At 38.5% G+C, this 22,292-nt stretch overlaps 3 protein-coding genes and 1 pseudogene across 3 annotated transcripts; 1 reads left to right on the forward strand and 3 right to left on the reverse strand.

Moving 5' to 3' along the window:
- Positions 1 to 41: 41 nt before the first annotated feature.
- Positions 42 to 749, reverse strand: LOC102809321 (uncharacterized). Its single transcript, XM_006822787.2, has one exon. The coding sequence runs from the start codon at positions 747 to 749 to the stop codon at positions 42 to 44; it is 708 nt and encodes a 235-aa protein (XP_006822850.2).
- Positions 750 to 993: 244 nt separating this feature from the next.
- LOC102803326 (uncharacterized) lies at positions 994 to 2,478 on the reverse strand. Its single transcript, XM_006824362.2, has one exon. The coding sequence runs from the start codon at positions 2,476 to 2,478 to the stop codon at positions 994 to 996; it is 1,485 nt and encodes a 494-aa protein (XP_006824425.2).
- A 2,893-nt stretch (positions 2,479 to 5,371) lies between these two features.
- On the reverse strand, positions 5,372 to 22,292 carry LOC146741814 (lipopolysaccharide-binding protein-like). Its single transcript, XM_085500108.1, has 5 exons — positions 22,213 to 22,292; positions 7,280 to 7,322; positions 6,430 to 6,493; positions 6,012 to 6,088; positions 5,372 to 5,858 (listed from the first exon to the last, which is right to left on the reverse strand). Exons 1-5 carry the CDS (start codon positions 22,230 to 22,232, stop codon positions 5,808 to 5,810), a joined length of 255 nt encoding a protein of 84 aa, XP_085356234.1. The 5' UTR covers positions 22,233 to 22,292; the 3' UTR covers positions 5,372 to 5,807.
- LOC102806151 (endoplasmic reticulum chaperone BiP-like) lies at positions 9,909 to 14,148 on the forward strand (annotated as a pseudogene).

Here is a 22,292-nt window from a genome sequence, read left to right on the forward strand (position 1 = left end):
TCCAAACACTGGATCTAGCTTGTATATGTGGCTACTTCGCTTTACCATTTCTTTGCACTTCTCACACTATGTATTTCTTCATCAAATGCTTCTTGTTGAACACACTTAATAATCGCATGTTCAGCTTCTTGAAGATCTTGAACAGTGATACCCGTCGAGAAGTTATCTTGCTCGTTCCTGCAACGTTTCAACAACGCCTTCTTTATCTTCAAGATCCATGATACTGCTCGCTTTAGTTTATACCAACTTGAGTACCGCTCAAACAACTCATTAATTAGCTTCTCTGAGTCATTGGTAGATACTGCATTCACAATCACATATTTTTTGACCTCCGGATCTCCATCATTCAGTTGCATATCGCAAGATCTAACAGGCCACTGGTCTTGTGTTTCCCAACGGAATTCAGGTCCGGTAATCCGTCTCTGGCTTTTCAGAAACACCTGAATTGACTGCCCCCTGGAACCATCATCTGCTGGATTATGACTAGTGTTGACATACGACCATTGGTCTGGATTGGATGCTTCATGAATCACAGCTACTCTATTGGCTATGAAGGTATGGAACCTTGCAGTCTCATTCTTGATATACCTCAACACAGTCATGCTATCAGTCCAATAGTGTGTAGAGTCAAATTGGATGTCCAATTCCTTCTTGATCAGCTTATCCATACGAACAGCAACTGTGGCGGCTGACAACTCCAAACGTGGTATAGTGACTTGCTTGAGGAGTGTCACTCTTGATTTACCCATGATGAAAGAACAATGTATTTGGCCTTTTTCATTTATCATCCTCATATAGGAAACAGCACTATAGCCTAAATTACTTGCATTGGAAAAATGATGCAATTGCGTTTCTACTGGTGTGCCAAAGTCATTTGGCTTAATACATCTCCTGACTTCAAAATGTTCTCCTAATTTGGGCAAGTTGTACAGCCATTCTTGCCAACGCTTTTGGTGTTTATCAGGAATCTCTTCATCCCATCCAAGCTTCTGTCTACACAAATCTTGCAGTATTATTTTGGGTCTCAAAACAGCAGGTGCAGGGATCATAAATCGAGCTTACAAGACTTAATATCCCTCGCCTTGTTGCAGGTTTTTCCTTGTATTTATTCTGGAAACCAAAGGTATCAGCTTCAACATTCCATTTCATGCCTAATGCTCTTTCAGTCGGCAAGTTGTCACTTTCTAAATCTATATCTTTCACTTCCAGTGCTCTTTCACTTTCAGGTATTGATTCCAACAACTGTCGCTGATTACTAATCCATTTAGTTAGCCTAAACCCTCCTTTATTACAGGTGTCTATCAGTTTAGCAGCTAGTATCTTTCCTTCATTTATGGTTGCAACTGATTTGAGTAAATCATCAACATAGAAGTTGTTGTTTATCGTCGTAGTGACTATATTGCTGTCAGTATCTGTGTTATCTGCTGCTGTTCTCTTCAATGCATGATTAGCACAGCTCGGTGAAGATGTTGCACCAAATATGTGGACGTTCATTCTATATTCAGCCATTGGTTTAGTAGTGTCACCCTCTGGCCACGATAGGTAATGTTGATAATCCATGTTTTCTTTAGGTACTGCAACTTGGGAAAACATGATCTCTATGTCTGGCATCAATGCTATGGGCTCTAGTCGTAACCTTGAAAGTACTCCCAGCAGAGAATTTGTTAGGTCAGGTCCTTGCAACAGCATCTTATTTAATGATGTTCCCCGAAACTCTGCTCCACAATCAAATACAACTCTTAATTTCTGTTTCTGAAGATGACAGACAGCATGATGTGGAAGATACCACAATCTTCCTTCTTCACCCCATAATTCATGGTCCGGTATCTTCTCAGCAAACCCTTTAGCGATAACACCCTCCATGAACTGTGAATATTCACTGCGATATTTGGTATCATTTTCGAATCTTCTTTTGAGTTCTTTTAATCGCTGCTCAGCTACAGATCTATTATTTGGCATAACCACATGATGGTCACGAAATGGTAATGGCACTTGATAGTGACAATTGACAAGTTTCGTTTCTGCTTCCATAATGGCTATAAACTTCTTGTCTTCAACAGAATTCTCAGGTTTGTCGTCAACTGTTCTTTCACTAAATTCTTGATTGAAGAAATCCGCTAATTGTTGTTCCATTGGTGGCCCTATTTGAATTCGACCAACTGACGCTTCTGAGACATAACCATCTATTTCTTCTCCAGCCCCCATAAGGGAACCATTTACAGCCCATCCCAGCAAGGTACGAATGGCATAGGGTCCATCGCCTTTGCTATTGATCACATCCCATGGCTCAAAAGCCTCTGGTACATTATTACCAATTAAGAGGTCTATGTCTGCATCAATACTGTCAAGGTGTACGTCCTTCAGGTGAGACCAACCTGAAATGTTCCCTTGCTTCAGGATGTCGTCCTTTGACACTGGTATTTCGTCCTGTGTGTAAGTAGCAGGGAGTTGGATGATATGTTTTCCTTTCAAGTCCATGACTTCAAGGCCTTTAACTATGTAACTTTCCGACACTTTGTTTCCAGATATGGTTCGCAAAGTAAGTTTGGTCCACCAACATTCAGTTGTCGTCTAATCGCATTAGTACAAAACACAGCATCACTACCATTGTGCATAAAAGCATACGTCTGTATGTATGTTCCTGTGGATTTACACCTCAGGCCTACTGGTATGATCACTGGTTTTCCCATATATTTTTTAGACTTCACTGCTTGACAATCAACATCAATACATCCAACTGAGGTAGATAAGCTCTTTTCTTCAGGTTTGTTTCTTTTCTCGTAGTGCAATACTGTGGGATGCTTCAACTTGCATATTTCACATGTCAACTTTCTAGTGCAGTCCTTCACAAGATGTTTGGAGTTCTTCAGACATCCAAAACACAACCCTTTAGCCTTAACCAACTGCATTTTGTCTTTGTAGGCTTTATTTACAAATACCTTGCATTCTAGTATGTTGTGTGTCTTCTCCGCACAGCACAGGCATGTGTCATTGACTTTCTGTTCAGTACTTACTGCAAATGCTGAATGTTTCTTTCTGTGATCATTAGATCTTCAATTATACTTCTTATCCTTCTCCTTTGTCTGTGTACTATTTAGCTCACCAAATATGACATTCGTCATGATTCTAGCTTCTCGGTTGACATACTCCACCAAATCTCTGAACTGAATTGGTCCATGTTGCAGAATATCATATGATTTTCTTCGCCAGCCCTCTCGCATTTTGTATGGTAATTTGCTGACCAACATCTGCAGGTTTCTGTGATGGTCGAGTTCTTTCAAGTGTGCTTCACCCTTCATAGCATTGTCGCATTTTGTTAAGAAAAGTGCAAAGTTATTAAGACCAGTCTTGTCTTCTGACTTCACATCAGGCCATTGCTCCGCTTGTGTAGTATATGCTCTGGCTACTACATGTGGATTGCCATACTTCTCATCAAGCAGTTTTCTGGCCTTGATATAACCTTCTGCAGGGTCCATGTGGATACAGCTACTTACAATTTCCTTTGGCTCATTTTCAGTATGTTGTACTAAACAATAAAGTCTATCTTCAGGGTCATCTGTTTTTGCTTCTATTCCATGCTTAAATGCGCGTAAAAATTGCTTGAATTTCAATGAATCACCGCGGAATGTCGGTATTTGTTGTGGTGGAAGACTAGCACGTTTGTTGTGATCTATAAGCAACTTAGTCATCTTGTTTTGTTGTTGTATTATGGCTGAGAAGTCTTGCTCAGATGAACCATGACTAACACTGCTACTGGATCCTATATTACTACCAATGTTGGTTAGCTCTGATTTGCGATTTTGTTGAGTCTGATTGTTGTGTGGTTGCAGTAATGGATGACCACCATCGTCTTCACCACCATCTTCATACTGTTGGTACACTTCAATGTTTGCATTTTGTGCAGCAATCTCTGTTTGAAGCTCCAACATATCTCTTTTCTTTCGTAACTGCATTTCCTGCTCTTCCAATAACTGACGTTCTTTCAGTACAGCAGCACGAGCCATGAGTTCAGCTTTTTAGGCATAGCACTATCTATAGATGCGTTACTCTTAACACCGCTTGTACAAATATGGGATGAGATCTCACTACCAGAAATTGTTTTTTGTGTTTTCTTGTAGCCACTGCTGCTCACCTGTGAAACACTATCAGAGGGTTTAACATCTACCTCATCTGCGAAAATTCCATGAGCCTCATTTTCTTGCAGCCATGTGCCAATGTGTTGTCTGAAGCGGTCAAATTCATCCAATCGTGGTAACATCCACTCAGTCCTTGTGACGTTCCAATATATCTTGGTACTTGTCGCCAGCTTGCCTGAGATTTTCATAAGCCAATTCCCATTCCTGTAATCTCTTTCTCACTTCAAGTGCATTAGTTCTTTTCTTGATTAAAACTTTAATTTGATTTATCTTTTCGGTTATCTTACCACAGAAAGCTGACCAGAAGCCCTTAGTCGCCTTTTCTCTTCTTATGTGTACCGTTCTGTCTTGATTGATATACGTTTTTCATAAGGTTGATTGAGTGAGGCCCCGTCTAAACTCATTTTGTTGGTTTAACTTTTTTTTTTACAATGGAATACGGAATAAGAATTCAAAGTTATCATAATCCGATTCTTAGTTGAACTCACAAGATTGTTAAAATATACTACAGCATATCCTGGTTAGTACAAAAGCTCCACTGCCCGCTGCTTGCAACTATACTTTCTTCAGCGATTATCGGTGTAGAAAGCCCTAACCCTACTTTTCAACTACGGACGTAGGGAAGGTTCACTGGATGCAAATTATTGACGCGTGAAGGTGCCGTATACCAGTATTCACTTCACTTATACATACAACAATGAGTTCATAAAAAATAAACAATGAATATATTTCGTTGTCCCGTTATCGTTCAGAATATCTGTACTCGTCTTGTCCGGTTATTGTTCAGAATATCTGTACATAGTAGTTATATCTTAATGTAGTCGCAAATCGTACTAGGATAAACGAAAACACTAGCTTCCTATAGTAATTCCACATGAGTTTTATAAGTTCCCAATCGACACTAAAAATGTAACCTGCCGGAATAAATCGTCCTATTTGTACATACAAGTTCTCGTCAGATCGCGTGCAGACGACGAAGTGCCGACAATAACAAACTAGCAGACCGCGATAACAGTGCAACTTTATACGTTTATTGCGTAACGATTCCTTCCAACAGTTCACTTACAGCTAGGTAAATACAAGATTCAAATCTCCACGTTTGCTGTATAAGCAAAGTGATAAACCGTCTAAATCGAAGAGAAACCATAAAACTACTATGTAGCCGTCCAGTCTTGTAAACAAACTGTCGAGTTCTAGAACAGCTGCCAATAGGAGCACCCCTTAACTAAATGTGATTTCACACTAACTACGCTATATTTGGAACACTTAGGTATAGTAAAAAAATACAATTCAAGAAACGTATAACGCAAAACCAGACAACTGTCATAGTCCTTTAAATTGGCGGCTACATATAGAGATGATGTTAATTACAGATCCAAGCATAATATACACATCTGAATAGTAAAGACAATGACATTTGTCGGAATACACTTTCGAAGCTAGTACAACAAGTCTGTTTCATTTCAAAGACTGTGTTTCTGGACATCGGTGTGTGTGCTAAAGACAACTACGAACATCTGTTTGACTATTTGGTAATATTTACGCAAATCCACGTAGCTAGAGTGGAAGTAACATAGCAACTAAATATAGCATGCTACGTCGTGCTGACTTTAAAGAAAATAACTGTAATAGTGACGAAGGTTGAACCAGTCTACAGAATAGTAACCATGGTTACGGTGACGTTAGATTGTAGTTTAGATTTGTACCAATCTTGATGACGTCCTATAAGAAAAATACAAAAATAATCGACAAAGTTTTAATAATATAAGAATGGCTTGCGAAGATCGTTACTTGTGTGTAGATACACATGTAATTGTGAATTCCAGCATATATTGTATGTATAAATTAATATCAGTTCTATATGGTAAGAAGTACCTTTTCTACTGTAATCTCTGGATCTATGAAGTCCACTCCGTCAAGGTCTGGAATTGGAAACCCTTCAGCCCCTTTAGCTGTAATGGGAAGTAAACGGGTTTCATTTAAAATAATCCGAGTAATGCACGTTGGGTGCAATATTTTGCCAAACACTTCTGGTACCGTGTATTTGGGACCATTTTCATTATTAGGCAATTGTGCTTGTCCTTTAATTGCGATACATGCAGCAATATATATAACTGGTTTCATTTGCGTATAGTAACGTCGCGCGGAGCAAATTCAGCATCGACGTCACGTGTAGCTTATTGGAGCATGGGAGGTACCAACGGACCTTCCATGATTGGGGCGAGTCTTGTCACGCATTGACCACATAAGTCATAACATTACATGACATGCCATCAATAATTAAATTACTCACTGTTCAGATAAGGTATTGCGCCAAATGTGATCAATAACTGTAGAGGACCCTGCAACCTGTCGACCTGAAACACGGACAATGATTAATAGTGTTTACTCGGACTATCTGATATGATGGGACGTAAAACGCAACAGTTGTCACCGTATTGATATAGAATCGCATACATTGCGATTTCCTGAGAGATTTGATACTGAATTATATTATGGGCGTATGTCCTACTGGATGGTTACAGATGTGTTCATAAATTTACTGCAGTAAGTATTTGAAAGTTATTCACCCTTGAAAGTCGAAAACTAGAAACTACGTATTACGTCAATGTCTTGCAGCTATTGGTAGATAACATATACTAGTAATATATGCATGGATATTTAACAGAAGTGAAAGCATTCGTAATCGGAGAGTTGGGGATTGGAGACTGGAGGTTGGAGGTTGGAAGCCTGGCACTTTGGTGTCCGACTGACGAGCAATTAAGCTGGACTGATTGCACGGAACTAATGTGTATTCCTTTGGGTCGAACCCAGTATCTCTATCTTTATCTGCCATGCGAGTCCATACACGTCACGCGTTCGAATTTCCTGTAATCAAAAAATGCATTGTATACGCGTCTTATGGGGCCCACATTGAACACGTGGTGATAGCTGTGACATTTTATAGTATGCGATCTATACTTTCACGAAATTCAAAGGCGCTAACTAAATTAACTACTAGTAACTAACTTTGCGTAATATGTGTCAAATTGTCTAATATCACAACTTGACTTTTAAATGGCCCAGTATGACAGACGATCTGAATACGTGAATTTATTGTACGTACTATAAGAGTATGTATATTTATTTTGTAACATACTTACATCAAACTGCCCAATAACACTGTCTTTCAGACTAAGCTTGGCACTGAAACAAAATAAACACACTTGTTGTTTTCATACTCGTGTTAATTCCATAGCATTCATGCCAAGCGCCACCAACGATGATTTAAGACAAAGATAACAACTAAAAGGTAGATATTAATGATTATGTTAAGATGACGACTTTGACTATTGCACAGACAAAGAAACACAATCTCAGACGCTGGTAAGCTTTAATTAGATTTCTTTGGTGATCGGAAAGTATCGAATGAGTCGTCGGTGTAATTAGTGCAGTAATTAATCACGCACAAGTCAAAACTCGTACTCGTATTTTTCATTAGAAATATCATCTTGATGTGTACAACCTATTACATTATCCCTCCCTCTATGTACCCTTCTCACGTTGTCATATAATAACTACCTTAATTTCGTCACACAGTTTATTTGATTTACGCTTTTACGGTAGCTCTGAGCGGGACTCGAACCCACTGTCTTTTCAAGCTAATTTTGTTTTATTTTGATGGCACGCTTGTGTACCACGCCACGAAGTTGGTCGTTAAGTGGTGTTCATTTTTCTAACTACTCCAGTGTTCCGATGAGTTGAACGGAAAAGCCAAAACGATTGCTCGTTTCTGATTGCTTCGGTTCTGGTGAGTGTGTATCTAGTGTGATTCGAACCCATGTCGTTTGTATTGAGCGTTTTTTTATTTCCCATGTTGGCTACGCCGTAATATGCAACCACTTCCTCGTTTTATTGTGATTTTGAGAGTGTTTAATTATGTCTTCCTCGCCCGTCACGCCATGACCCAGTTTCAACCACACGGCCATTTTGCAACAAGTGCGTGACCCTCCGTTCGGCGTCACCCGACTGACTATATGATCGTTCTGTTCAACTGTTAAGCTAGGATTTATTACCGTTATTATCATTATATTGTCACTTGATTTGTTTTACCTTATGTGCAATGTCTTAAGTATCTTTATTGTAATTTGTATATACCAATTCGTATATACCGAGGAAACGATCCCGATTGAAGGTCATGTATTTTGTGACGTCACCAATTCGTGTGTAGGTACGGCTTCTAGATCCGTGCCGCAAAACATATTAACCACTGATATCATAGAACTCATAAAGAGTGTCAGATAATGAATAATTTCAAGCTCTAGCGTGAAAAATGAAGAAAACTGCTGGCATTCAAGTTTGAGTCCCCACTCCAGGAACGTTCGGGTTTCCATTGTTATGCAAACGACAACGAAGGATAATCCTCTGACAAACATTACTGTCCCACAGTACGCGCTGACAGTTTACAAACAAGCTAATATTTCAAGTGTCTTTGATAAGAGATCTGATCAAACGGCTTTTCACGGTGAAACAAAATGGCCGATGTTTGAAAAAAATGCTTTGTCAGAATGCGACACTGAATGGCAGATTTTTCTTTGCCTCGTCTGTCAACGCTTTCTTTTTTTTCATCGCCATTGCGTTAGAAAATATGGTATTAGTAAAATATAATATTGACTTGGAAAATAAAACGATTTAAAAGAAAGTTGCGCAAAGTTACAGTACTCATTTCGCACAACCTCCCGCCTGCTTCCGCTTTCCAATCACCATTTTTTCTCGCTTTTGCGACCGTTTGTTGAATTCGACTGGACGCATTTAAAATTCGGACTAACAGAAAAATTTCCGAGGTTCACATTGTCTTATAATTGTCTTTCTTATCTTTTTTCGGGATAATTTAGGGGGAGTAGAAGAATATTGACCTAAAAAATGGGGTCACCAGTTTAATTTACGAGAAAATGATGGTTGTATTTTAGTGGATAGTAGTCATTTTGGTAGTATTATAGTGCTTTTACCATCGTTTCCTATGGCACAGATATAACGCCATATCTCAAATTGTAGTCTGGTGACACAGGTTGTAGGTCACGTTTCTCAAAATACGTCACTTGTAACACACAAACGAGTGTTATTTTATGGTGTCATGGGACAATAGCTTTGTGATTTTAATAAACCAGTGAATATTGACATGCGATTTATGGCCAACTTTCTCAAAAATTATGAGTAGGCTTCTACCTTAAATGACGTATTTTGAGAACATAACGTTCGAAATGAAACTTCATGCATCCTTATTTTGGATTTTTAATAAGGTAGAGAAACACATACTTGGCGCGACTTGGCATAAAATAGGATTTGCCCAGATTGAGGCGAATCTAAACTGTGTTGGATGTCGAGCTCAGTGCTGAGTTTAAATATAATTAAAATTTTGAATAAAATCCGCGTAAATAGAGATACTGTTAATTACAGATCCAAGCATAATATACACATCTGTATAGTAATGGCAATGACATTTGTCGGAAAACATTTTCGAAGCTAGTACTGAAAGTCTGTTACATTTCAAATACTGTGTTTCTGGATATCGGTGCGTGTGCTTATGACAACTACGAACATCTGTTCGGCTACTAGGTAGCAGGCACATTATTTATGCAAATCGTATCCACATAGCTATAGTGGAAGTAACATAGCAACTAAATACAGCGTGCTTCGTCGTGCTGACGTGCTGGCCAAAATACAGTGACGGACTCTCCGTTGATAAACTGTTCATGCCGTACGCTGCGATAGATTTACTTTACGCATCTAAAAATGAAGTTTTTGGCCAAAATACTGTTCGTTATATTCTGTGTGGCAACAGTTGTCACTGACGCTTTGGAGAGTGATGATCAGAAAATAGAAACGGTGACTGGCATTGACTTTGGTACTACGTATTCATGGTGACACACTGATTTCTATCTCCATTAATTGGGTGTATGTTGCTTCGAATATTAGTCATGAATGTATTGATATATCATCACGAACTAAGACCTTAATTCTTTGAAAAACGTCAACTGCCTCGAGAGTCGCTGCAATCAAATAATGGGGAATACCCTGGTAAATAAATGTACCGCTCGTTCCTCCAGAATTCTATGTACCGCTAGTACTTCCAGACAGAATCCTGTGCCGATACAGCAAGCATGTTTAAATGAAAACTCCTTTTATAACAAAAAGTACGGAAAATGTATAGATCTTCACAGACTATATGTCTGTGTTAGTTGATTTTTTTCATTGTAGGTATCGGGCCGTATCCCTACTATAAAACATTGTTTTTTAAAGTTGGAAGACGCTTTTGGGTGATTTTCAAGGACTGCTGACATTTGTTGATCCGACTGTTTCGAGAATTCGGCGACATAGTCCGGGACTTGGCTAAACAGCTTTAATTTCTGCTCGATGCGGCTGTTTCCGTACACAAAAAGCAGACTGTTTTGGCCATACTACAACTTCAAGTTTTGTAATGAGTACAAGATTGATGGGTGGATGTGTGCGATTGATTTAACATTTATCGTAGATATTTTTTTTCCGCGTGCTAAAATTCTAAAATTATCTCACAGATCATATCCAGAAAATATTTTGTTTGTTTTTTACTAAATTTTTTTTTGGCAAACACTGACCCACAATAGGATAGGTTTGTGAAGGTGACATTTTGCCATTTGGCATTCAAGTTGGCTTGGACATACGACACATATTCTTAACACCACCTGACGCGGTACCGTCGGTATTGTCAGTGACCTGAACATACATTATGATCTTTACCCATGTTTAGTGTTGGTGTTTACAATAACGGTCATGTAGAAATCATAGCGAACGACCAGGGTAACCTTATCACTCCGTCATATGTGGCATTTACGGCAGATAGAGGTCGTCTGATCGGCGATGCTGCCAATAATCAACTGACGTCTAACCCTGAAAACACTGTTTTTGACATGAAGAGATTGATTGGACGTACTTGGGATGACCCGTCAGTTCAGCGCGATATCAAATATTTCCCGTTCAAGGTACGAGTATATGCCAACACAACTTCCGTATCCAAAACAAAGCTTATTGCCATCGAAGAAACGAAACGGGGTGACACACATAATAAAATATAAACCCTGAAAACGATGTGTTTGATGTGAAGAGATTGATTGGACATACTTGGCATGACCCGTCAGTTCAGCACGATGTCAAATTTTTCACATTCAAAGTACGAGTCCTAGTATATACTAAAACAACTTCCGTATCCAAAACAAAGATTTTCGTTTCGTTTCTTCGATTACAATAAGCCCAAAACAACTTAGCGTAGAACACGTTATTTCAATTTGTTCAATGAAAACAGCTAGGCATTATTGCATAATTATCTCCATAGTTGTTTATAGTTAACGAAACTTTTCTGTTGAAACAAAAGTGATAAAATTGCCAACTAACTGCGCAACACAAATCACTTCAAGCTAGTTTATAAGTGACGCACCACAGCTCATTGGCTGTTCAACGTTTGTTTTGGTTGGTTGTATGACCTCATGCGATCTGGATTTATCAAGTATGCTAAATGCTTGAACAACTCGTATGTCATGTGTTTCTATTGTGTTGTCTTCACGTTTAGGTATTAAACAAACACGACAAACCTCAAATCGAGGTATCAATTGGCAACGAGTCAAAATCTTGACAGTAGAAGAAATCAGCGCTATGCTGCTTGGCAAAATGAAAGAGATGGCGGAGGGATACCTGGGTGAAACCGTTCATAGTGCTGTGGTAACTGTACCTGTTGACTTTAACAATGCTCAGCGCCTAGCGAAAAGGGATGCTGGAACTATCGCTGGTCTCTATGTAATGAGAATCATCAACGGTCCGTGAGTAATATGTACGCACACCAACACTTGAAAGGAAGAGAGGCAGATTCCAGTAATGTAACACTAAAATACTAACACTATTTCTTTATTTAATCTCAGGACTGCGGCTGGCATTGCATATGGAATGTATAAAATGGAAGATGAGAACAATATTATGGTGTTTGATTTGGGAGGTGGGACTTTCGATGTATCACTTTTGACAATTGATAATGGTGTGTTAAAGGTCTTGGCAACCAACTGCGACACCCACCTAGGTGAGTATTGAGTGTATGTTTGTGTTTTAATTTACTTAAGAATGTTGGAACCTGGAATAAAATATTTATTTCGTTATAATACAGGTGGTGAAGATTTTGATCATCGTGCGATGGAACACTTTCTTAAACTGTACAAGAAAAAAAACAGGAAATGACGTTAAAAAAGACACTCGAGCTATGCAGAAACTCCGTCGTGAAGTTGAAATGGCCAAGCGTGCGTTGAGCTCTAATCATCAAACCCGACTATATATTGAGCCATTTTATAAAGGCAATTATTTTTCAGAAACCCTGACAAGAGCAAAGTTTGAAGAGCTGAATTTAGTAAGCGTTTAAACACGCACTATTTCATGTTTTTGTTTTTGTTTTGGGGAGGGGGTATATTAAAATCAGACTAATGTAATGTACCGCTGATCGCATTAGCTATCTCGCAATAAATCGAATTTTGAATTGACAACATTTCACTGGACGTTCTTAACCAATGTATTGATTGACCGTTGCAACTGGAAATAGCGGATTATTCATCTCACCCACTGCCGTCAACCAACAACTAGTTTAAAAACTGCGTTGGACATTTAAACATCGTCTGTTTCAAGAGTTAATGCGTAAATATACACCATATACATGTCCGTAATGTCACCGACCTCACCTCAAGAGGTATGAACATGTTCATTCCAACAAAATAATAATCTTAATCTGACCTTGCATCTTATTCAGGATTTGTTCAGATCTACATTGAAACCTGTTCAATCAGTCATTGACGACTCGGGCTTACAGAAACAAGATATCAATGAAATCGTTCTCATTGGTGGATCCACTCGTATCCCCAAAATACAACAGTTGGTGAGAGAATATTTCGACGGAAAAGCGCCATCTCGTGGTATAAATCCTGACGAAGCTGTTGCCTATGGGGCTGCGGTACAAGGTGACATACTCGGTGGGGACAAGTGGACAAGTAAGTTTATAATAGTAGAAGTTTTTATATTATTATTATTATTTGCAGATTTTCTTTTTAGAACAGCGAACTTTAAAATATTGTTTGTGTTATTACAAAGGAGAAGTTGATGACGTGGGGTGACGTCACCGTGAATAGATAGTTGCATTGTATAGTTTTGATTTACGGGGCGATCACGTGGTAGTGGAGTTTGTAGTTATTGTAAAATCGACTGATTTTATATTCATTGTCATCGTTTTTCTTTTTTGATTTCAGAGGACATTGTAGTTTTGGATATCACTTCATTGGCTCTTGGAATTGAAACTGTTAGCGGTGAACTGACCAAACTTATTCCCAAAAATACTGTAATCCCGACGAAAAAGTCACGAATCTTTTCTCCGACTGAAGACAACCTGCTATCATTTACGATTAGAGTATTTGAAGGCAACCATCCGATGACGAAAGATAATCACTTATTGGGTACATTTGTTTAGAATGGCATCCCACCTGCACCACTTGGTGCGCCACAAATTAGGGTAATGTTCGAGGTAGACGTTAACGGTATAGTGAGGGTGACTGCGGAAGGCAGGGGCACGGGATATGAAGAACAAATTACATTCGACAACGACCAAAATAAACTTTCACCTGGAGATATCCAAAGAATGGTCGGAGAAGCCAAACAATTTGCGGACGAAGACATCAAACGCAAAGAAAGAGGTGAAGCAAGTAATGAGCTCGAAGGATACGCTTATTCTTTGAAGAAAAAAGTCAACGATGAGAAGAAATTTGGCGCCAAGCTGATAGGCGAGCAAAAAAATGTTATTACTCAGTCCTGCGATAATCTAATTGAATGGCTCGAGTATAATCCTGGTGCAAACACGGAGAGTATCAAGGCACGTCAAAAAGAATTAGAAAATACTGTGCGCTCAATTACCAGTGGAATATACGAACCTCCATCCGAAGAAGAGGAAGAATGCTGGGATAGAGACGAACTATAGAGTTATTGCTAAATAGCTGGGCACATATTTCAATATTGTTTTGTCTACTTGTCGTAAACGTCAATTATCGAGGAATGTAGGTCTAAACATAACAAGACAATAAATGCCAACGTCTAAGTCTTCCATTTCTTACGTCATAGTTTTCTCATTGCTACGTCATAGTTATCTCATTGTACGTCATATTTTTCTCATTGCTACGTCATAGTTTACTCATTCTACGTCATAGTCGTTTCTTTGCAAAAATTACAGCCGCATTGATTGTAATATATGAGATGTCTTAGTTTCTTACCCCTTGACTTGTGTATTTTATGCATTATGAATTTCTGGGTAATATAAATTAACACAAGCGACAATTTTCGATTGCCAAATGATGTTTTTTGTGTGTATTTTGTATTTTGAACTTTTTTATTATTTAGTATTGCATAAATACATGATGATTGTACTTCTTTGAATTACAATGTTCAGATTTGATTAGAATTGCAATATTTAGTATGAGTTATCTGATATTTTTTTCTCTGATAATAATAAAGTTATTGTAAATCCACTGGTTCAGATAATCTTCATCATCATTTCTCTGACCAGCCACAGAACACAATCTGTTGCTATTTTATTCTGCCGAACAAATAACCAAAATAAAATAGTATGTACTAGTAAATAATTAAACAAGAGAATTACCTCATAGTGTATACTAACTTTATCGTTCACTACACATATTATACTATTCCAAAATTGTGTTTTCTCCTCCGACGATGGTGTATCCGACCACGTCAATAAAAACATGTATTTTACAGTACCATGCGACACCAATCTGATTGAAATAAGATTTTATTGGGCTTCCTTCTTTCTTTTTTTAATTTTAATTGTAAACAATAGACGTCACTGTCCCTACTGTTTTAGCTCCATGATCGATGTAGTAAATAACGGACATTAGTAACTCGATGTTTGGTTAACTGTTTAATAAAGTTCGAGTTATGTCAACTCGAATTTCAGTGAACAATTGATTTAACATTGAGTTATGGCACAGATTTGCAAAAGTGGGCGTGGTTTTTAAATCATGGGCTCGGTCATTCATTCTAACCACGTGATGTTAACCGACCCATAAGACGTAGATGTTTGGATGCCTCTAACCAATCAATATGACCCACAATAAACTAGAATGCTGATTCAGCACTGCGCCGTAAAAGACACGGTGACGGACTCTCCGTTGATAAACTGTTCATGCCGTACGCTGCGATAGATTTACTTTACGCATCTAAAAATGAAGTTTTTGGCCAAAATACTGTTCGTTATATTCTGTGTGGCAACAGCTGTCACTGACGCCATGGGGAGCGATGATCAGAAAATAGGAACGGTGATTGGCATTGACTTTGGTACTACGTATTCATGGTGAGACACTGATTTCTATCTCCATTAATTGGGTGTATGTTGTTTCGAATATTTGTCATGAATGTATTGATATATCATCACAAACTAAGACCTTAATCCTTTGAAAAACGGCAACTGCCTCGAGGGTCGCTGCAATCAAATCATGGGGAATACCCTGGTAAATAAATGTACCGCTCGTTCCTCCAGAATCCTATGTACCGCTAGTACTTCCAGACAGCATCCTGTGCCGATACAGCAAGAATGCGTAAATGAAAACTCTTTTTATGAAAATGTATAGATCTTCACAGACTATATGTCTGTGTTAGTTGATTTTTTTCATTTACGGGCCGTATCCCTACTATAAAACATTGTTTTAAGGTGGTAGACGCTTTTGGTTGATTTTCAAAGATTGTTTCATTTGTAGATCCGACTGTTTCGAGAATTCGGCAACACAATCCGGGAACCGGCTACAGCCTTTTGCTCGATACGGCTGTTTTCGTGCACAGAAAGCAGACTGTTTTGCCCATATTACAACTTCAAGTTTTGTATGGAGTACAAGATGGATGGATGATGTGTGCGATTGATTTAACATTTATCGTACATATTTCATTTCCCCGCGAGTTAAAATTACCTCACACATCATATCCGGAAAATATTTTTTTTTGTTTTTTACTAAAATTGTTTTTGTTGTTGCCAACACTGACACGCGATGGGATAGGCTTGAACACACGACACATTTTTTTAACATCACCAACGCGGTACCGTTGGTATTGTCTGACCTGAACATGCATTATGATCTTTACCCATGTTTAGTGTTGGTGTTTACAAGAACGGTCATGTAGAAATCATAGCGAACGACCAGGGTAACCGTGTCACTCCGTCATACGTGGCATTTACGGAAGATAGAGGTCGTCTAATCGGCGTTGCTGCTATCAGGGGGAATATCTTCTCCATGGGGGTCTCCACACTTGTCAGGGGGAATCTCGTCTTGTCTCTATATCTCGTCCCCTTGAGGTACGGGATCGGGAAAGTCACTTATACTTTACAGTCAAATAAGACACACACAACGAAATACGTTTCAGCTCTCGTCTTAGTCGGTCAATCGAGCACTCTACCAGACACAGCGCCCTGGGGAAAAGTCCCCAAGACTATCCAAGGCTGAACCAAGACTCGCCCAAGACTGGACTGCCTCAAGGCTCGCCCCTGGACTGGACTCTCGACTCGTCTATCGTGCTGTGCTCCCCAAGACCAACTCAAACTCTCTTTATTCATTTTCAAAACTCTAACCAATTACAAAACAGTAAAAAGACTCTAGGGCGTAACCTTCAATCATAAAGCCAATCACACTGAGTACTGAATACGTCATATCTTTTGATTAATCGTTCACTACATTAATAACTATGGTTACCAACTGTCAGAATCGCGACGGTTATCTGGTAATTAGTTCCAAATCACTGAGCCAAGTTCCGTCCAAAACTTTAAATAGGCCTAAACGATGACAGACATAACACAGCAATTCAGCTAATAATCAACTAATTAAGTCGGTCAACAGATACGCAAAAACAAATTCATGACACATCCCATCACCCAAACTGAGATTGTGCCTCCTGGCATAACACGTTCACAAATCAAAGATACCGTCAGCCACTCATCGTCATAGGATTAAATACAATACTAATAAAAGGAATAAATCAAAAGAGTAAAACACACTAATTAAGTACAATGATTATAAAGACTAAATACAATGGTTATAAAGTCTCAAATATCAACGGTTATAAATCAAAAACAAGGGAAAGGCTACCAATCGACTCACTTTTCTCAAAACGGTTCGCTGAGATAACCCGTTGCTTCACTTTCTCCGTTACTAAGGTTACAAACTCTATATCAAAAGGTCAAAAAACTAAGGCATGGCGGTGTAACAAGGCGATCAGCCAATCGCAGTCGACAGCAGGATCACATGATTACCAGGGATGCGTCTCTCGGTTAAAGCATTGCAAAGCGGTAACTAATAAACAATGAATAAAAAGCTACTAATCAAACTCCTGTCATATACGCTTATAAACTTCAACTGAACTCACAAGTCGTTAATCTAAACAAAAGCTTGCGATATCAAATAATACGTATATAAGCGCACCAAACTCCCATCCCCAAAAGATATTAACAAACGTTACAAAGGTGCTCTCCACTCAAAAAGCGTCAGATGTATTCCGGAAACAATACATAAACAAAAACAGGTCTTAAAACGTCGATATCTCTGTACTCGACAAATCTCAAAACTCTGAAAAACACGTGGAGGCATCATTCCTCCCATCATATTCCGTACTCATAAACTCATTAAAACTCCATAAAACTCACAAAATTCATAACACTGTGTTGCAAATACTTGTTCACTGAGGCGCGCTTAAATCGTTATAAAGGACCTCGCACGTCACTAAATATCAGTTTAAAACAAAGATCTGGGCGCTTACATAACATACAATTCGACATCACAAAAAAACGGTAAAAACAATAGAAAAAAACAGCAATACATTACATTACTGAGCAATAGTGTTGGGGTTCTGGAAAAGCGTTCAACGTCCTGAGTTACACAGTGTCAGTTACAGTGTCCAGCGAGCAGTTCTCTAAGCAATACACAGATAGCTAAAGTTCTAGTCAAAGTCTATAAAGCGTCTTCTTCTTTCGTCGCGTTAGTCCGGGTCGTTCTTCATCTTCTTCTTGTCTTTAATGTCGCTCAATTCTTAATTATACTGTCCTATCTGGTACTCATCCTTCGTAAGGGGTTCAGAAGTCTTCATCTCTTCAGCGTCGTTCATCGGTGTTAGTCGTCGAGCGCGGTTTCGTCTCTGCCATCGAGCCAGTTAGTTCGGTTTACAAGAAAGACACATATTCGCCATTTCACTTTTCTTCACAGGATGTCAATGTGTGTTAAACACCTGCCCGGGATCTCCACTCATGTATCAAAGGGTAAATTTCTTTCTCTCTCTGGGTTCTCCACACGTGTCAGGGGGGAATCTTGTCTCATCTCTATATCTCGTCCCCTTGAGGTACGGGATCGGGAAAGTCACTTATACTTTACAGTCAAATAAGACACACACAACGAAATACGTTTCAGCTCTCGTCTTAGTCGGTCAATCGAGCACTCTACCAGACATAGCGCCCTGGGGAAAAGTCCCCAAGACTATCCAAGGCTGAACCAAGACTCGCCCAAGACTGGACTGCCTCAAGGCTCGCCCCTGGACTGGACTCTCGACTCGTCTATCGTGCTGTGCTCCCTAAGACCAACTCAAACTCTCTTTATTCATTTTCAAAACTCTAACCAATTACAAAACAGTAAAAAGACTCTAGGGCGTAACCTTCAATCATATAGCCAATCACACTAAGTACTGAATACGTCATATCTTTTGATTAATCGTTCACTACATTAATAACTATGGATACCAACTGTCAGAATCGCGACGGTTATCTGGTAATTAGTTCCAAATCACTGAGCCAAGTTCCGTCCAAAACTTCAAATAGGCCTAAACGATGACAGACATAACACAGCAATTCAGCTAATAATCAACTAATTAAGTCGGTCAACAGATACGCAAAAACATATTCATGACACTGCCAAGAATCACTGAACTGACGTCCAATCCTCAAAACAGTATGTTTGATGTGAAGAGATTGATTGGACGTACTTGGGGTAGAAGTTCAACACGATGTCAATTTTTCCCGTTCAAGGTACGAGCAATTACCAAAACGACTTCCGTATCGAAAACAAAGCTTATTGTAATCGAAGAAACGAAAAGAAACGAAACGGGATGACACACATAATAAAAAATAAAATCTGAAAACAGTGTATTTGATGTGAGGAGATTGATTGGACGGGGTGACAAACATAATAACAAATAAACTGTAATACGAGAAAACGGGTTTTATACGTACAAAATTTATAAAATAACAATATTTTAATTAGTAAATGGTTCGTTTCGCTAATTACAGTTAAGTCAGAAATCTGTAATCAGCGAATCAAGGGTCTTACTTGTACAATATTTACAATTATCGGTTAACTTGGCTAGTATATTCAACTTTCAGTCCTGTATATAACTACATGAAATATTTGATGAAAATAACGAGATTTTAATTAGTGAATGGTTACAGAGTACATTTGTATTTGTATTATGTGTGTCATCCCGTTTCATTTCGTTTCTTCGATAACAATAAGCCACAACACAACTTAGCGTAGAACGCGTAATTTCAATTTGTCCAATGAAAACAGCTTGGCATTATTGCAGTACATGTATTATCCACATAGTTGTTTATAGTTATGGAATATGTTCTGTTGAAACCAAAGTGATAGAATTGCCAACTAACTGCGCAACACAAATCACTTCAAGATAGTTTATAAGTGACGGACCACAACTCATTGGCTGTTCAACATGTTTTTTGGTTGGTTGTATGACCTCATGCGATCTGGATTTATTAATTATGCTAAATACTGAAACAAATTGTATATCATGCGTTTATATTGTGTTGTCACACGTCTGCTACAGATGATAAAAAAAACGACAAACCTCAAATCGAGGTGTCAATTGGCAACGTGTCAAAAATATTGACAGCAGAAGAAATCATCGCTATGGTGCTTGGCAAAATGAAAGAGATAGCGGAGGGATATCTGGGTGAAACCGTCCTTAGTGTTGTGGTAACTGTGCCTGCTTGCTTTAACAATGCTCAGCGCCAAGCTACAAAGGGATTATCGCTGGTCTCAACGTAATGAGAATCCATATTATTTCATACTTAGCACCTTTAACAGACTATTATTCTGTGACAAAGCATTTTTTTTTAAAAACACAGACATATTTCGCACAATCATTATCTTTTGAACGATAACTGCGAGTTTGAATGTCCTAGTCCGAACGCACTTGATTTGGCGGCGGTCCCAATGAGTCGTACTCAGAAAAACACGAAAAACAGTTTTGGTTAATAAAACATTGTAGATTTGCTGCATTATTATATATATACACTAAAAATGGCCAAACATATTAACCACGGATATCATAGAACTCATAATGAGTGTCAGATAATGAATAATTTCAAGCTCGAGCGTGAAAAATGAAGAAAACTGCTGGCATTTGAGTCCCCATTCCAGGAACGTTTGGGTTTCCATTGTTATGCAAACGAACAACGAGGGATAATCCTCTGACAAACATTACTGCCCCACTGTACACGCTGACAGTTTACAAAAAAGCTAATCCTTTAAGTGTCTCTGATAAGAAATCTAATAATTTAAAACGGTTTTCACGGTGAAACAAAATGGCCGATGTTTGAAAAAAAAAATCTGTGCCAGAGTGCGACACTGAATGGCAGATTTTTCTTTGCCTAGTCTGTCAACGCTTTCTTTCTTTTCCTCGCCATTGCGTTAGAAAAAAATGTATTAGTAAAATATAATATTGACTTGGAAAATAAAACAATTTAAAAGAAAGTTGGGCAAAGTTACAGTACTCATTTCACACAACCTCCCGCCCGCTTCCGCTTTCCAATTAAAATTTCCTCTCGCTTTTGCAACCGCTTGTTGAATTCGACCGGACGCATTTAAAATTCGGAGTAACAGAAAAATTTCCGAGGTTCACATTGTCTTATAATTGTTTCTAGATGTTGAACTGCTGACAAAAGTTCAAATACTTTTTGTTTTAACTATTTATAATTATATGCACGCAACCTGAACATTTGACCTCGATTTGGCTTGTACTGAATATTTTATTTTAAACAATATTCTGACGTGAAACACAAAATGTATCAGTCCGACATGGTTGTCTGGGTTTTCTTTCCTGATTGTTGAGTTTTTGCAATGGGTTATGTATAACTATTGTTGTTTTCCTCTGATGCGAAGACAAGCTGAAAGACCATGAAGCTAAATGGCAGTTCCATGCATGGGCTGAGTGAAAGAAAATATTTCTAAGCCTAAAATAAAACTTAATATTAGACCTTTTTGTGTATTTGTTAATTTTACATACGTTTGTCATGACAGTATGTAAACATCTCGTCTTTCGTTGATAATTTGGATTGTTTGGAATGTCTGTCGACCGTGTCCAATAATTTGTTTGGAATGTTGATCTCCGTTGGTTTCTCCATACTGAGTTTAGGAAGGGCGTCGATCAAGCTCTGTTCGATTTTTTCAGGACATGTGGCCGTTTTTAGTCGAAAACATTTTTTGTGAGAACACACTTTTACGGACGTATACGGTATAGACTGAACTCATTGAACGCGATTAAAATGCGGTCGGTTTCCGGTCGGACAAGACCACGTGGTCGGAAATTAAGCGATAAGCGGTCGATGTAAAAGCGGAAGGTTTTGCGAAATGAGTACTGTATGACCAAGTTTCTCCGACGTAGTCTCGACTGACAATAATGCTGACAATGGACGTTAGACAAACACGCATTGTTTGTAACTGGAAGCTTATCACCCATTATATCAGAGTCGTCAACATCAGAGTATACAGATTAGATGTTATCATTTAAACCCGTTCAAAGATAAACATTATGCAAATATCCACGAAACGGCAGTTGTTTCTGCTAGCGTTTTAAAACACTAATTTGAGCAACGTTATTTCACAATTCCGATCTTCCGTAAACCTGGGACGATGTTTCAAGGTCTAAAGTAACCGTTTTATCAATTTTTGAAAAATCAAGAAAAAAGTGAAAATTTCTCTTCTTATACCTTATACCTTGAACGTTCATGGAGGTAGAAAAGTTTCTCTGTCAAGAAGTACTTCACACCATCAATGTTTAATAACTCTT

The sequence above is a fragment of the Saccoglossus kowalevskii genome, chromosome 6, assembly GCF_978046115.1.
Source record: "Saccoglossus kowalevskii chromosome 6, keSacKowa6.1, whole genome shotgun sequence".
Lineage (NCBI taxonomy): Eukaryota > Metazoa > Hemichordata > Enteropneusta > Harrimaniidae > Saccoglossus > Saccoglossus kowalevskii.